The sequence below is a fragment of the Carcharhinus amblyrhynchos genome, chromosome 6 (assembly GCF_965287045.1).
Source record: "Carcharhinus amblyrhynchos chromosome 6, sCarAmb.v2.hapA, whole genome shotgun sequence".
In the NCBI taxonomy this organism is placed as follows: domain Eukaryota; kingdom Metazoa; phylum Chordata; class Chondrichthyes; order Carcharhiniformes; family Carcharhinidae; genus Carcharhinus; species Carcharhinus amblyrhynchos.
The window spans coordinates 128151850-128169102 of record NC_137329.1 but is presented as its reverse complement, the minus strand read 5'-3'; the positions used below and the strand labels follow the sequence as shown (position 1 = coordinate 128169102).

General features: G+C 42.9%; 1 protein-coding gene across 4 annotated transcripts in view; it reads right to left on the bottom strand.

The window, feature by feature from the left end:
- Nucleotides 1–17253, bottom strand: part of nap1l1 (nucleosome assembly protein 1-like 1) — a 116539-nt gene that overhangs the window by 50297 nt on the left and 48989 nt on the right. For all 4 annotated transcript variants that reach the window (XM_080191458.1, XM_080191460.1, XM_080191461.1 and 1 more), the window contains exons 5-8: nt 16895–17036; nt 11067–11147; nt 4860–4988; nt 1604–1675 (exon numbers count right to left, since the gene is read on the bottom strand). In XM_080191458.1, the coding sequence (XP_080047584.1) occupies nt 1604–1675; nt 4860–4988; nt 11067–11147; nt 16895–17036 (424 nt within the window). The remainder of the gene's footprint in view (nt 1–1603; nt 1676–4859; nt 4989–11066; nt 11148–16894; nt 17037–17253) is intronic.

Genomic DNA, 17253 nt, shown 5'->3' with positions numbered 1-17253 from the left:
CCACTAAGTTATTGAGTGACAGGCAGGCTTGAAGGGCCTTGGTGGCTACTCCTGCTTCTATTTCTTGTATTGGTTATTTTTAACCCTGTGCTTCCTAGCATCAATTCTCCCATGTACAACTGGGGTCCGATGAATCTCCTGAAAAAACTTCTAGCCCACTAACAGAAATGGAGGTTTACAGTCACCTCTTGAATACAACTTTCTTGGAAGAGCAAACAGGCTTTGTTTCAAAAAAAGGTCTTTTGTTCTACATATTCTGAGCACCAATTAATAAGAACATAAGAACATAAGAAATAGGAGCAGGAGTAGGCCATCTGGCCCTTCGAGCCTGCCCCGCCATTCAATAAGATCATGGCTGATCTGTCGTGGCTCAGTTCCACTTTCCCGCCCTCTCCCCATAACCCTTAATCCCCTCTCTTATCAAAAACCCATCAACCCGCTTCTTAAAAATATTTAGCGAGGCAGCCTCCACCACTTCAACGGGCAGAGAATTCCAGAGATTCACCACCCTTTGAGTGAAGAAGTTCCTCCTCAACTCCGTTCTGAACTGCCCCCCCTTTATCTTGAGGCTGTGCCCCCTAGTCCTACTGTCTTTTTTGAGCGGGAAGAGTCTCTCCACCTCTATCCTATCCATCCCATTCATCATCTTATACGTCTCAATGAGATCTCCCCTCATTCTTCTAAACTCTAACGAGTACAAGCCTAGTTTATTCAGCCTCTCCTCATAGCTCAACCCCCTCAACTCCGGTATCAGCCTAGTAAACCTCCTCTGCATTCCCTCCAAGGCCAAAATATCCTTGTGCAGGTGCGGCGCCCAAAACTGCACACAGTACTCCAGCTGCGGCCTCACCAATGCCCTATACAGCTGCAGCAAGACCTCCCTACTTTTATATTCAATCCCCCTTAAGCAGCTCTGGGCCATTAATCCTTACTGTCAAAGATAGGATTCATTCATTTCAGGGTTTAGGTGTGATAGCTATTGATGAATAATTTTATTGAGCCGAGTTGTAAAAACCAAGTGTAGATCCACCTCAAAATGGAAATCGAGCTTTGATGGGCAGATCCTAGGCTGGCATCCTGAAAACTAATAAACAGAGCCCAACTTTAATGCACCAAGCAGCAAAGAATCAACATGAACATTTCTGCTACCCAAAGTTGCTTTTACTAGACATGCAACATGTACAATTAGAGCAGGGTTCACAGTAACGAACAGTTAGTTATACTGATGACTTGGCTGACATTATATACTGGAGATTATACCTAGGAGTTTCCTGATTTGTATGGCTCAGCTAGCTCAGATGGATGAACTCAATAAGATCACGGCTGATCTTTTCGTGGATTCAGTTCCACTTACCCACCCACGCACCATAACCCTTAATTCCTTAACTCTCCTATTTTAAAGAGCAAATGACTCAGCAAATTTCAGACACTGCAATTACTTGATTTACAACTCCATCTCTCTATCACAGAACATTAAGGACAAGCAATAGGAAGATCTGCATTTAGATCGCTCCTTTCACCAAACTCTTCAACTGCCAACGAAGCACAAATCAAGACAAAATATTAAAAACTGGGTTGCAATATTTACAAAAACAGTTCTTACCATTGGCTGCCCAGGATCTGAAAATTTCACCTTCAAATCTTTTAAATGCTTTAAGATAGGCTCATCATGCTCCTGCAAGAGAGATTTTAAAAGGTTTACAAGTTTAACATTGGCAATCACTGAACACATCTCCAAACTCAAGGCCATTGCCAACTACAAGGACAAGGGCAGCAGATCCCCAAGAACACTATCTGGAAGTTCCCCTCCAAGTCATTCACCATCACGACTTGGAAATATATCATTGTTCTTTCAGTCACTGGGTCAAAATACTGGAATTCCCTCCCTAATAGCACTGTGGGTGAACTTACACCACCTAGACTGCAATGGTTCAAGGCAACTGCAGGAAACTACAGGCCGTTGAGCCCAAAATCTGTAGTGGGTAAGTGGTTGAGTGACAGGACCTACAGGCATTTAGAGCAGCAAAGACTTTAGGGACAGTCAGCATGGCTTTGTGAATGGAAAATTATATCTCTCAAATTTGATTGAGCTTTTTGAAGGGGTAACCAAGGTGGGAAATGAGGGCAGTGCAGCTGATGTTGTCTATATGGACTTTAGCAAGGCCTTTGACAAAGTACCGCATGGTAGGTTGCTGCATCAAGTTAAATTCCACAGGACCAAGACGCCATAGCCAATTGGAAACAAAATTTGCTTGATGACAGAAGGCAGTGGTTGTACAGGGTTGCTTTTCAAACTGGAAGCCTGTGACAAGTGGTGTGCCCCAGGGATCGGTGCTGAGTCCACTGTTATTTGGCATTTACATTAATGATTTGGATGAGAATTTAGGAGGCCCAATTAGCAAGTCTTCTGATGACACTAAGATTGGTGGCTTAGTGGACAGTGAAGGTGGTTATCTGGGATTGCAACCAGATCCAGTGGGCTGATAAATGGCAGATGGAATTTAATTTAGATAAATGCGAGGTAATTGAACCAGAGCAGGACTTAGTTAATGGTAGAGTGTTTAGGAGAGTTATTGAACAAAAGAGATTTCAGGATACTTAGCTCCTTGAAAGTGGAGTCACAGGCGGATAGGATGGTGAAGGCAGCATTTGGCATGCTTTAGTTTCATTGGTCAGAACATTGCATACATGAGTTGAGACATCTTGAAGTTGTACAAGACATTCGTAAGGCCACACTTGGAATACTGTGTACAATTCCGGTCACTATTATAGAAAGGATATTATTAAACTAGAAAGAGTGCAGAACATAAGAACTAGGAGCAGGAGTAGGCCATCTAGCCCTTCGAGCCTGCCCCGCCATTCAATAAGATCATGGCTGATCTGTCGTGGCTCAGTTCCACATTCCCGCCCTCTCCCCATAACCCTTAATCCCCTCTCATCAAAAACCCATCAACCCGCATCTTAAAAATATTTAGCGAGGTAGCCTCCACCACTTCAACAGGCAGAGAATTCCAGAGATTCACCACCCTTTGAGTGAAGAAGTTCCTCCTCAACTCCGTTCTAAACTGCCCCCCCTTTATCTTGAGGCTGTGCCCCCTAGTCCTACTATCCTTTGAGCAGGAAGAGTCTCTCCACCTCTATCCTATCCATCCCATTCATCATCTTATACGTCTCAATGAGATCTCCCCTCATTCTTCTAAACTCTAACGAGTACAAGCCCAGTTTATTCAGCCTCTCCTCCTAAAAAAGATTTACCAGGATGTTACCAGATCATGATTTGAGTTATAAGGAGAGGCTAATAGATTGGGACATTTTTCCATGGAACATGGAAAGCTTAGGTGATCTTGTAGAGGTGTATAAAATAACGAGGGGCATAGATAAGGTAGATAATAAACATATTTTCCCAAAGGTAGGGGAATCTAAAACTAGAGGGCATAGGTTTAAGATGAGATACACAAAAAGGGTCCAGAGGGGCAATTCTCCCCCCCCCCCCCCCCCCCCACACACACACACACACACACACACACACACACACACACACACACACACACACACAGAGTGGAGAGTCCCTGGAATGAGTTGCCAGAGGTAGTAGCAGAGGCAGGTGCAATTTTGTCTTTTAAAAAACATTTAGACAGTTACATGGATAAGAAGGATATGGCTCTATGGGCCAAAAGCAGGTAATTGGGACCAGCTCAGTGATTAAGAAAGGACGGCATGAACAAGTTGGGCTGAAGGGCCTGTTTCCATGCTATAAATCTCACGACTCTGGCAACTCACAACCACCTGCTCAAAGGCAGCTAGGGTGAGGCAATAAAAGCTGGTCTAGCCAGCGACACCCAGATCCCATAAATGGAAAAAAAAGAGGCAGTTTCTGCAACGCTACCCTCAAAACTATGGAGCACAATGTTGGTAAATGTGAGGTCATCCATCTGGTTAGGAATAACAGCAAAATGGACTATTACTTAAATGGTAAAAAAAATTGCATCGTGCTGCTGTACAGATGGACCTTGGTGTCTTTGTGCATGAATCTCAAAAAGTTGGTTTGCGGGTGCAGCAGGTAATTAAGGTGGTAAATGGAATATTGTCCTTCATTGCAAGGGGGATAGAGCTTAAAAATAGTGAGGTTATGTTGCAGCTGTACAAGTGAGGTCACACTGAAGTACTGTGTATAGTTCTGGTCTCCTTATTTGAGGAAGGATACACTGGCGCTGGAAGGGGTGCAGAGAAGATTCATTAGGTTGATTCCAGAGTTGAGAGGGCTAGCTTATGGGACAGACTGAGTAGACTGGGACCATACTCATTGGCATTTAGAAGAACGAGGGGAGATAAACTTACAAGGATTATGAAGAGAATAAATAAGATTCAAACAGGGAGGTTATTTCCACTGGCAGGTGAAACTAGGAACTTAGGGGCATGGCCTCAAAATAAGGGGGAGCAGATTTAGGACAGAGTTGAGGGGGAACTTCTTCACCCAAAGGGGTGTGAATCTGTGGGATTTCCTGCCCAGTGAAGCAGTTGAGGCTCTCTCATGGAATGTTTTTATGACAAGGATCGGTAAATTTTTGTCCGGTTAAGGAATTAAGAGTTAATGATGATTGGCTGGGTAAGTGAAGCCGAGTCCACGAAAAGATAGCCATGATTTTATTGAATGGCAAAACAGACTCAAGGGGCCAGGTGGCCTATTCCTGCTCCTAGTTCTTACGTTCTTAAAACGCAAACAAGGAACCACTGCCGCTACTCCTGCCCTCTTCTCCATGGTATCATTCCCACTAAATCTGGTTGAGTTTGACCCAACAATCTCCAAAAAGTTTGCCAACAGACATTTCACTTTTCATTTGTAAAAAAGATAAGCTTACTTGTATCATGTCACTGAGCAAATCAACATTCTTGAAGACTGTCAACCAAAATTCTGGAATTCCCTTTGGTTCCTCCTTTTCTTCATCTTTTTTCTCTTCCTCCACTTTAACTTTTTCTTTCATTTCATCCTGTACAGAATAAAACTGTTAATCAATCAAACGCTAGAAAGCACATCAAGACAAAACTTGCCCAACACAATAGGGAAAAGCAGCAAGCCTCTGATTCAATCCAAAGTGCTGATCTCCAGAAGGATATAGAAAAACAAATAGGTCATTGTTTCTCCATTAATGAGGATGGAAATACAGTACTTCAGTTCTTGATTTGAATCAAATTCCACTGACATTTACTCAGCACGCAAATTGATAAACCATTTGGGAAGTAGTCACCCCTAGTGTCAAGAATCTATTAAAAACATTCAAAAACTATACAAGGTTAGGGATGGGTGTGTGAACGCTGTAGAAAATGTCAATATAATCAAAGCAGGAAGTGTTGGGTATCCTAACTTGCATTAAGGTCAACAAGTCCCTGGGGCTGGACGAGATTTCTACCAGGTTATTGCGGGAGGCAAGGGAAGAAATAGCTGGGGCCTTAACAGATATCTTCACATCCTCTTTGACCATAGGGAAGTTCTAGAGGACTAGACAAAAGCTGATGTTGTTTCCTTGTTTAAGAAAGGTGGCAGGGATAACCCAGGAAATTACAGGCTGGTGAGTCTGATGTCAGTAATGGAGAAGCTTTTGGATAAGACACTGGGGGACAGGATATATGCACATTGGGAAGAAAATGGACCAGCGTGACAGGCATCATGATTTTGTACAGGGAAGATCATGTCTCACTAACTTGAGTTTTCTGGAAGTAATGACAAAGACAATTGATGAGGGAAGGGTTGCAGGTGTAGCATATACAGACTTCAACAAGGCTTTTGACAAGGTCTTGCATGGCAGATTGGCACAAAAACAAAAATCACATGGGATATGGGGTGGGCTGGCTAGATGGATAAAGAACTGGCTTAGTCATAGCAGACAAAAGTAATGGCGGAAGGGCGTTTTTCAGAATGGAGGTCTGTAGCCCGTGGTATTGTGCAGGGAATAGTGCTGACACCTCTGTTGTTAATAGTATATATAAAGTGATCTGGAGGAAAATGTGGGTGGTCTGATAAATAAGTTTGCAGATGTCACAAAGATTGGTGGAGTTGCTGCAGTGCTGGGGATTGTCAGAGGATACAATAGTATATAAATAGATTGGAGACTTGGGCACAGAAGTGGCAGATGGAGTTTAATCCAGACATTTTTTTTAATTCATTCGTAGCACATGGGTATCACTGACTGGCCAACATTTTATTGCCCATCCCTGTTTGCCTTTGAGGTGGTGGTAGTGAACTGCCTTCTTGAATTGCTGTAGTCCACATGCTGTTGGTTGATCCACAATGCCATTAAGGAGGAAATTCCAGGATTTTAACCCAGCCACTGCGAAACATTTCCACAGTAAAAAGTCTGACAACACCAGGTTTTAGTCCAACCGATTTATTTGATAATAGACTCACAAGCTTTCGGGGTTAGTCCCTTCGTCAGGTGAATGGAGAGTTCTGGCCTCAGACAGAGCATACAAAGCACAGACAGTTTAGAGATTACTGATTAGAATGCGAATCCTTACACCTAACCTGCTGTTCAAGACCTGAAGAGGCTGATAATGTGAGTGGAAGGAGCACTGATCACAGGTTAAAGAGATGTGTATTGTCTCCAGACAGTACAGTAAGTGAGGTTTTGCAAACCCAGGCAAGTCAGGGGGTTACAGATAGTGCGACATGAACCCAAGATCCCTGTTGAGACTGTCCTCACGTGTGGGGAACTTGGCTATCAGGTTAAGTGTAAGGATTCGCATTCTAATCAGTAATCTCTAAACTGTCTGTGCTTTATATGCTCTGTCTGAGGCCAGAACTCTCCATTCACCTGATGAAGGGGCTAACCCTGAAAGCTTGTGAGTCTATTATCAAATAAATCGGTTGGACTAAAACCTGGTGTTGTCAGACTTTTTACTGTGGTTACGCCAGTCCAACGCCGGCATACAAACATTTCCACGTCAGAGTGATCAGTGGCTTGGAGGGGAACTTGTATGTGGTGTTCCCATGTAACTGCTGCCCTTGTCCTTCTAGATGAAAGCGGTCATGGGTTTGGAAGAAGATGTCGAAGGATCTTTGGTGCGTTGCTGAAGAGTAGCTTGTAGGTAGTATACATTGCTGGAACCAATTGTTGGTGGAGGAGACTGAATGTTTGCAGATGTGACGCCAATCATGTGGGCTGCTCTGTCCTGCATGGTGTCAAGCTTTTTGAGTGTTTTTGGAGCTAGATGATAAGAGACAAGTGGGGAGTATTCCATCACACTTCTGACTTGTGCCTTGCAGATGTGAGGCAATGCATTTTGTAGGATCAAATTTAGGTGTGAATTTTACTGTAAATGGCAGAGTCCTTAGGAATAACAGAGGGAATAACAGGCATGCAAATCCATAGTTCCCCTAAAAATGGCAACACAGGTGGCCAAGGTGATTAAGGCAACATATGGCATGCTTGCCTTCATTAGAAGGGGCATTGAGTACAAGTGCTGACAAACCATATTGCAGCTATATAAATTCTTGGTTAGGCCACATTGGAGTACCACGTGCAGTTCTGGTTGCCACACTACCAGAAGGACAAAGAACAAAGAAAAGCACAGCACATGAACAAGCCCTTCAGCCATCCAAGCCCATGCTGATCATGCCCTAACTGAACTAAAAAACCTTTTGCATTTACTGGGATCATATCCCTCTGTTCCTCCCCTATTCATGTTCCCATCCAGATCCTCTTGCTAACATGCTTGCTTCCACCACCTCCTGTGGCAGCACATCCCAGGCACCCACCACTCTGCATGAAAAACCTCCCCTGCACATCTCCCTTAAACTTTTCCCCTCTCAAAGGGAATCTGTGCCTCCTTGTAATCGACACTTCCACCCTGGGAAAAAGTCCTAACCATCCCATCTATGCCTCTCATTATTTTGTGGATCTCTATTAGGTCGCCCCCTCAGCCTCTGTCTTGAGTTTACTTAACCTCACCTCATCGTCAAAGTCCTTGAGATAAGGCAACATCCTGATAAACCTTCTTTACACGTTCTCCAAAGTTTCCACATTTTTCTGGTAGTGTGACCCCCATCTTGAGTTGGGAATACATCACTGTTCCTTGACTGTCACTAGATCAAAACCCAGGAACTCCCTCTACAACAGCACTACGGATGTAATTACACCACAGGGACTGCACTATTTCAAGGGCAATAATTTTGATCTAGCCCGTGAATCTATTAAAAAAGATTCTACCGCACGACAGAAATACCTTCTCCACATTTACCCTGTCAAGACTCCTCAGGATCTCTGGTTTCCATCAAGTTGCCTCTTGCTCCAATTTATCTAACCTGTCCAATCTTTCCTCAGACAATCCACCCATTTCTGGTATTGGTCTAATAAACTACGAGAGGACACAGATTTAAGGTGCGGGAAGGCAAGTACAGAAGTGATGTTAGGGGTAAGTTTTTCATTCAGAGGGTGGTGAGTGAATGGAATTGGTTGCCGTCAGTGGTGGTGGAGGCGAACTCGCTGGGGTCTTTTAAAAGACTTCTGGATGAGTATATGGAATTTAATGGGATTGGGGGTTATAGATAGGTCTATTGATTGGTAGGTGTTGATGTGATCGGCACAACTCGTGAGCCGAAGGGCCTGTTTGTGCTGTAGTGTTCTATGTTCTAAACCTCCTGTGAATTGTTTCTAATGCATTTATATGTTTTTTTTAAAATTGAGACCAATGCAGCACATAGTACTCGAGATGAGATCTTACATCTGTATAGCTGAAGCATAATCTTTTGATTTGATTCATCACATGTATTAGAATACAGTGGAGAGCAACGTTTCTTGCACACTATAGAAAGCATACCATTCATAGGATACAAAAGGGGAGAAGGGAAGGATGCAGAATATAGTGCTACAGTCATAGCCACGGTGCAGAGGAATACCAAGTCAATATTAGGTAGGTCCATTCAAAAGTCTGATGGCAGCAGGGAAGATGTTGTTCTTGAGTCAGTTGATACATGATTCAAACCTGTGTGTCTTTTCCCAACAGAAGAGAATGTATGGGGTCCTTGATTACGCCAGCTACTTTTCTGAGGCAGCAGGAATTGTAGGATGGAAGGCTGGTTTGTGCAATGGACTGGGCTACATTCACAACCCTTTGTAGATGCTATGCTACATCTGTGAAAATTGATAAGAACCTCTCTATCTGATGATCAAATCTCCTAAATAAATACAACATTCTATTCACTTTCCTCAGATCCTTTCGAGTTTCCTGCCTTGTGACTCATGCACTAGGACAGATCCCACTAAATCTCAGTTCTGCAAACTCAGAAAAGCTTCCTTATTCTTCCAGCCAAATCGGACCATTTCACATTTGCCCATGTTATACCACAGTTGGTAGATCTTTGTCCATCCCTTTGCAGCCTCATGCTCTCCTTAATTTCCTTCCCCACCTATCTTTGGGTCACTAGCAAATTTTACTGCTATACCTTCCCCAAAGATGTCCAAAGATCTTCCAATGTTACATTTATTAGTCACCTCCCAGCAAACATGCAAAAGGATATACTGGCCTTGGAAGGAGTGCAGAGGATGATGACCAGGCTGATACCAGAGATGAGGGGGTTGGACTATGAAGAGAGACTAAATAGGCTAGGTCTGTACTTGGAGTTTAGAAGGATGAGGGGGGAATCTTAGAGATGTATAAGATAATGAAGGGGATGGATAGGGTGGAGGTAGAGAGATTCTTCCCGCTTAGAAAGGATAGCAGGACTAGAGGACACAGCCTCAAAATGGAGGGGGGGGGCAGGCGCAGATTAGATCAGAGTTGAGGAGGAACTTCTTCACTCAAAAGGGTGGTGAATCTCTGGAATTCTCTGCCCGTTGAAGCGGTGGAGGCTACCTCGCTAAATATATTTAAGTCACAGGTAGATAGGTTTTTGATAGACAGGGGAATTAAGGGTTATGGAGGGAAAGCGGGAAAGAGGAACTGATCCACTTCAGATCAGCCATGATCTTATTGAATGGCGGGGCAGGCTTGAAGGGCTAGATGGCCTACTCCTGTTCCTATTTCACATGTTCTTATGTTAACATGATACGGAGAGGCTCATGACCAGATGTGGGCATCACACTTCTCAAAAGTGCCCAACAATGCAAGTTTTTTTATTCATTTTAAGGGATGTGGGCATCGTTGGCTGGACCAGCATTTATTGCCCATCCCTAATTGCCCTTCGTTTCCTAGGGTATTTGAAAGTCACCCACATTGCTGAGGCTCTGGGGTCACATGTAGTCCAGACCCAGGTAAGGACAGCAGATTTCCTTCCCTAACGGAAATCAGTGAACCAGATAGGGTTGTAACAACAGTTTTATGGTCATAATTCTAGATTTTTTTTTAAATTGAATACAAACTTCATCTGCTGTAATGGAATTGAACCTGGATCTCTAGATCTTGCTCTGGTTCTCTGGATTACCAGTCCAATGACAATACCACTGCCTCCCTACGTTGGAAGCGTTGAGATGGTTGCTAGTAAAGATCCAAAATCAGTGACCCTGGGAAAAGCTAATTTGGCTCAACATATTTGAAAAAGTGGTCAGATGGAAGAGAACAAACAAATAAGTGTAACAAAAGCAGAATACCAGAAATCTGAAATTAACAAATGACAAATCAATACTGTATTCATTTACTAAACAGGCAGCATCCCTGGACAACTTCCCAATGGAACCTCTCACTCTCCTATAATAGGATGCCTTTTGATTTTATACTTTCTGGAAAGTTCTTCATTCAAATACCATTTAAAATAATCAAAAATCCTATATTTTAAAAGTACAAGATAGCAGAAACAAAAAGGAATTTTAAAAAGTTCGAAAAAATATTGGATCTCATTAATCGAAATCTACAGTGACCCCATGAATCCCGACTAAAGCCACAAAGCAAGTTTAAACAGTGGTGTTACTCACGTTAACTACGTACATTAATTCAAAAGATCTCATCAATTTTGGCAAGTTTTCTGAATTAATTTACATTACAGACACCTATGAACGACGGAGCCCAGGTTAAATTCTAACACTGATCCTACCATCAGCAAAAAAGCTCTCGGCGTCTGAACTCTGGATACTTACTGATAACTCCTCCTCCTCATCTCCTTGCCATTTGCATTCATCCTCTGTTGGCTCAAAGATAGCATTGATAATATCACTCCTCTGAGGGAAAGACAGGCATGTGTTACTTATTAGGAATTCTTCAATTCAAGTCCCTTTCAAAGAGAATAATGATACCAAAACACAGTATACTCAAAATTGTTTGTTTTAAATAAGACAGTACCTTGCAAATTATTTTCCAATAATTTAAACAGTTAACAAGAGGGCACAATAAACTCTCACTGAGCTGTGTGACATTATTCAATGCTGTGTTCCTAATTATTCCACTCCATTATTCAATGGAGTGTTTTAAAACTTTTAAATTGAATAGGTACACTCCATTATTCAATTTAAAAGTTTTAAAAGCATGATATTCAAATAACTTGAGCATATTTAAATATGGAAAATAAGTCAAAAGGGTGCAATTCTCATCTTGGACAATATGAAAATTCTTTAGCAGTTAATTGCTCTCCACTGGAGAGATTATCTATTTGTTTCCAAGCCCTTGGTAGCAATCGCAAATCTTGCAATTGAGGGCTTTAAACCAGTCCATTCACTTAAACAAAACCTACTTGTTTTCCCCCAACAGTCAGTTATCAAATGTCTGCCTGTTATTCCAAGTTTCTGTGCAATAGCAAGTAGGAAGAAACAACAAATTAACACACTTAAAAGCACAGGGGATGTTGAGCTTCATTCTGTTCCATAATCAACATCCAGGTGGCACCTCCAAAAGCTTTTGTAGAAATTTTAAGAGCAATGACCAAAAATACTGGGGAGTCTTTCAGCAATAATTAATCGCATTCACTCCAAACATGATGCATTGGGTTTTTAAACAGTTTTGCAAGTAACAATTTCAATTAAAGCAAACGAAGATAGGTTCTTGATTAATAAAGGGATCAGGGGTTTTGGGGTAAAGGCAGGAAAATGGGGATGGAAAATATTGGATGGCAGAGCAGAATCGATGGGCTGTGCAGCCTAATTCGTGAGAATAAATCAGAACAAAGAAAATTACAGCACAGAAACAGATCCTTCTGCCCTGCAAGTCTGCACCCACCATGCTGCCCAAATGCACTAAAACCCCCTACCTTCCAGGGACCATAGCCCTCTGTTCCCATCTTATTCATGTATTTGTCAAGGTGCCCTTAAAAGTCACTATCGTATCTGTTTCCACTATGTTCTCTGGCAGCAAGTTCCAGTCACCCACCACCCTCTGTGTAAAATAAAACTTGCCTTGTACATCATCTTTAAACCTTGCCCCTCACACCTTAAACTTACACCCCCAAGTAACTGACTTTTCTACCCTGGGAAAAAGCTTCTGACTATCCACTCTGTCCATGCCCCTCAATCTTGTAAACTTCTATCAGGTCACGCCCTCAACCTCTGTCATTCCAAGAAACTACGTTTCTCCAACCTCTCCTCATAGTTAATGCCCTCCATACTAGGCAACATCCTAATAAATCTTTTCTGTCGCCTCTTCAAAGCCTCCACGCCCTTCTGGTAGAGTAACGACCAGTATTGAATACTACATTCCAAGTGCAGCCTAACTAAGGTTCTATAAAGCTGCCAATTTTTAAACTCAATGCCCTGGACGAAGGCAAGCATGCCATATGCCTTCTCAGCTACCTTCTCCACCTGCATTGCCACTTTGTGACCTGCGTACCGGTACACCCAGATCCCTCTGCCTATCAATACTCTTAAGGGTTCTGCCATTTGCTGTATATTTCCTATCTGTATTAGACTTTACGTCTAATTTGTCTGGATTAAACTCCATCTGACATCTCTCTGCCCAAGTCTCCAACTGATCTATATCCTGCAGTATCCTCTGATGGTCCTCATCGCTATCTGCAAATCCACCAACCTTTATGTCATCCACAAACTTACTCATCAAACCAGTTATACTTTCCTCCAAGTCATTTATATCTATATTATTATAAACAGCAACAGTCCCAGAACTGATCCCCAAACAACACCACCTGTCACAGCCCTCCATTCAGAAGCGCACCCTTCCACTGATTCTTCGAGCCAGTTCTGTATCCACCTTGCCAGCTCACCTCTGATCCCATGCGACATCATGTTCTGCACCAGTCTGCCATGAGGATTCTTGTCAAAGGCTTTACTGAAGTCCAAGTAGAGAACATCCACTGCCCTATCCTTAATCATCTTTGTCACTTCCTCGAAAATCTCGATCCAGGTAGTGAGACAAAGTCATGCTGTCTCTCACTAATGCGTCCACTTATTTCCAAGTGGGAATAAATCCTGTCTCAAAGAATCCTCTCCAATAATTTCACTACCACTGATGTCAGGTTCACCGGCCTGTAATTCCCTGGATTATTCTTGCTACCCTTCTTAAAGAAAAAGGAATAACATTGGCTATTCTCCAATCCTCTGGGACCTCCCCTGTAAAAAGTCTGACAACACCAGGTTTTAGTCCAACCGATTTATTTGATGATAGACTCTCAAGCTTTCGGGTTAGTCCCTTCGTCACCTGACGAAGGGACTAACCCGAAAGCTTGAGAGTCTATCAAATAAATCGGTTGGACTAAAACCTGGTGTTGTCAGACTTTTTACTGTGCTTACGCCAATCCAACGCCAGCATACCCACATCACCTCCCCTGTAGCCAGTGAGGGTACAAAGATTTCTTTCAAGGCCCCAGCAATTTCCTCCCTTGCCTCTCAATATTCTGTGGTATAGCCCATCAGGCCCTTGGGACCAATATCTAGGTATTTAAATCCAAAATGATCACTAGATGTTGCTATAGTATAAATGATATACCAGTGCGATTCTACTGCACAATTACTTTCAGCGTACAAGGATACCAAGATCACACCGAGTGTCATCATCTCCAAATTTACACCCATTCAAGTAATAATCTGTCGTCTTATTATTGCTACCAAAGTGGATATTCTCACATTTATCCTCACTGTATTACATCTGCCACACACACAACCATAACACAGCCTGTCCAAATTATGCTGGAACATCTCTGCATTCTCCTCAGCTCATCCTCCTGTCCAACTTTGTACGATCAACAAATTTAGAGACAAAGTAAATAGTTTGGCTCTTAGCACAGATCCCTGACGTATCCCACTAGTCACTGACTGCCAATCACAAAAGACCCATTTATGGCAACTCTTTGCTTCCTATATGCTAATCAGCTTTCTATCCATCAAGACATTACCAGCAATCTATAAGACCATAAGACATGGAGCGGAATTAGGTTGCTCAGCCATCCAATATTTTTCATCCCCATTCTCCTGCTTTTACCCCAAAACCCCTAATCCCCTTATTTAAGACAGAGATAGGCTCTTGATTTAAGACACTCAATGACCTGGCCTCCACAGCCTTCTGCGGCAGAGTTCCACAGATTCACTACTCTGGCTGAAGAAATGCCTCATCTCCTCATCATGTTTTAAAGGATCGTCCCTTTAGCCTGAGGTTGTACCCTCTGGATCTTGTTTATCCTACAAGTGGAAATCTCCTTTCCATGTCCACTTTGTCCAGGCCTTGCAGTATCCTATAAGTTTCAATGAGACCTCTTCCCCCTCATCCACCTAAACTCTAATGAGTACAGACCCAGAGTCCTCAACTGTTCCTCATACAAGCTCTTCATTCCAGGGATCATTCTTGTGAACCACTTCAGGACTGTTTCCAAGGCCAGCACATCCTTCCTTAGATCCAGAACTAAAATTGCTCAAAATACTTCAAATGGGGTCTGACCAGAGCCTTATACAGCTTCAGAAGTACACCCCACCTCATGTATCCTAGCCCTCTCGACATGCTCCTCTTTACTACAGTAGTCTGTTATTCGTCTGTTTGACGAATTTATTGGATTTCTATGAGGAGGTGACTAGTGCAGTAGACAGAGGGGAACCGGTGGATTTGGTGTTTCTCGATTTTCAAAAGGCGTTTGATAAGATGCCGCACAAAAGGTTGCTTCAGAAGATTAGGGAGTTGGGGTAAGATGTTAGTGTGGATAGAGGATTGGTTGTCTCATAGGAGGCAGAGAGTTGGTATCAATGGGTGCTATTCTGGTTGGCGGTTGGTGACTAGTGGAGTGCCGCAGGGTTCGGTGCTGGGGCCTCAGCTATTTACCATTTATATAGATGATCTGGAGGAGGGGGCTGAGTGTAGGGTGATGAAATTTGCTGATGACACAAAGATGAATGGAAAAGCAAATTGTGTGGAGGGTGTGGAAAGTCTGCAGACAGATCTGGATAGGCTGAGTGGGTGAGGACCTGGCAGATGGAGTACAATGTTAGCAAGTGTGAGGTTATCCACTTTGGCAGAAATAATAGCAGGAGGGATTACTATTTAAAGGGCGAAAAGCTGCAGCATGCTACCGTGCAGAGGGACCTGGGAGTCCTTGTGCATGAGTTGCAAAAACCCAGTCTGCAGGTGCAGCAGGTGATCAAGAAAGAGAATGGGATGCTGGCCTTTATAACGAGGGAGTTGGATATAAAAGCAGGGAGGTCTTGCTGCAACCGTACAGGGCACTGGTGAGACTGCAGCTGGAGTACCGTGTGCAGTTTTGGTCACCACTCTTGCGCAAGGATATTTTGGCCTTGGAGGGAGTGCAGAGTAGGTTCATTAGGCTGATACCGGAGATGAGGGGGTTAGACTAAGAAGAGAGATTAAATAGACTGGGTCTGTACTTGGAGTTTAGAAGGATGAGGGGGGATCTTATAGAGACGTATAAGATAATGAAGGGGATGGATAGGGTAGAGGTAGAGATTCTTCCCACACAGAAAGGACAGCAGGACTAGAGGGCACAGCCTCAAGATAAGAGTTTGGGGGCAGGGGGGGGGGCGCAGTTTAGAACAGAGTTAAGGAGGAACTTCTTCACTCAAAGGGTGGTGAATCTCAAATTCTCTGCCTGTTGAAGTGGTGGAGGCTACCTCGCTAAATATATTTAAGTCACGGGTAGACAGGTTTTTGACAGACAGGGGAATTAAGGGTTATGGGGAGAAAGTGGGAAAGTGGAACTGACCCACTTCAGATCAGCCATGATCTTATTGAATGGCGGGGCAGGCTTGAAGGGCTAGATGGCCTACTCCTGCTCCTATTTCTTACGTTTCTTATGACAGATCTTGTCGAAAGCCTTCTCAAAGTCTAAATAATCCACATCCACTGGTTCTTCTCAGTCAACTCTACTAGTTAGATCCTCAAAGAATTCCAATAGATTAGTCAAGCATGATTTCCCTTTAGTAAATCCATGGTGACTTTGTCTGATTATGCCACTGCCTTCCAAATGTTGAGTTATGAAATGGACTCCAGCAACTTCCCCAGTATAAACATTAGGTTCACCGGTCTACAATTCCGTTTTCTCTCCATCTCCCTTTTTGAATACTGGGCTTACATTAGCTACCCTCCAATCTATAGGAAGCAGTCCAGAGTGCACAGAATTTTTCAAAGTAACCACCAATGGATCTATTTCCAGGGCCTTTTCCTTAAGTACTTTGGGATGAAGATCATCAGGCCCTGGAGATTTATCCACCTTAAAAATGCCGATTTCCTTCAGCTCCTCACTAAAACTTGTTTCTGTCAGAATATTGAGTCAGTAAGTATTGTCACAGGATATCTGTTAGCTTACAAGTTTCTGTACCTTGTGAAATACCTGATCAGAAATCAAAAAGCGTTTGTGGAATCTACAAGGCATCAGCATGAAATATGCCCAAAGTCAAAGTTGTTTTGTTATGTTTCTGTAGTCAGACGTGCTACAAAATTTCGTATTAGATGCTACTGCAGCAAATCCCAAAAGCGGAGGGTGGCTTGTACAAAATTCCTCAAAAGACACAAGATGGTTTCTCACCTTGTCAAAAAGGGGCTGATAAAGAGCAGCGTACTTTCGTTGCAATTCATGTACTTCTGCATAGAACTTAGCTTCTATATGAGCACATTTCACCTGGAGATTCTTCAAAGCATTTACACGCTTCTTCACAATTTTAGGCAAGCTGAAAACCAGAACAAATTCAGAATTAACATTCTCCTGGTATTCAGTCAACAGCCACTAAACACAAATTTATCTCCATCTAGTCTTCCCCCACAGTTTTAAGAAACACAAGCCAGCGGTGTATTCTCACTCGGTCTCAATACCCTATATGGGGTGTAATTTCGTATTTCGAATCACCGTGGCCTGATTCTGCATTGCAGCTTGCAACGTGGATGTTA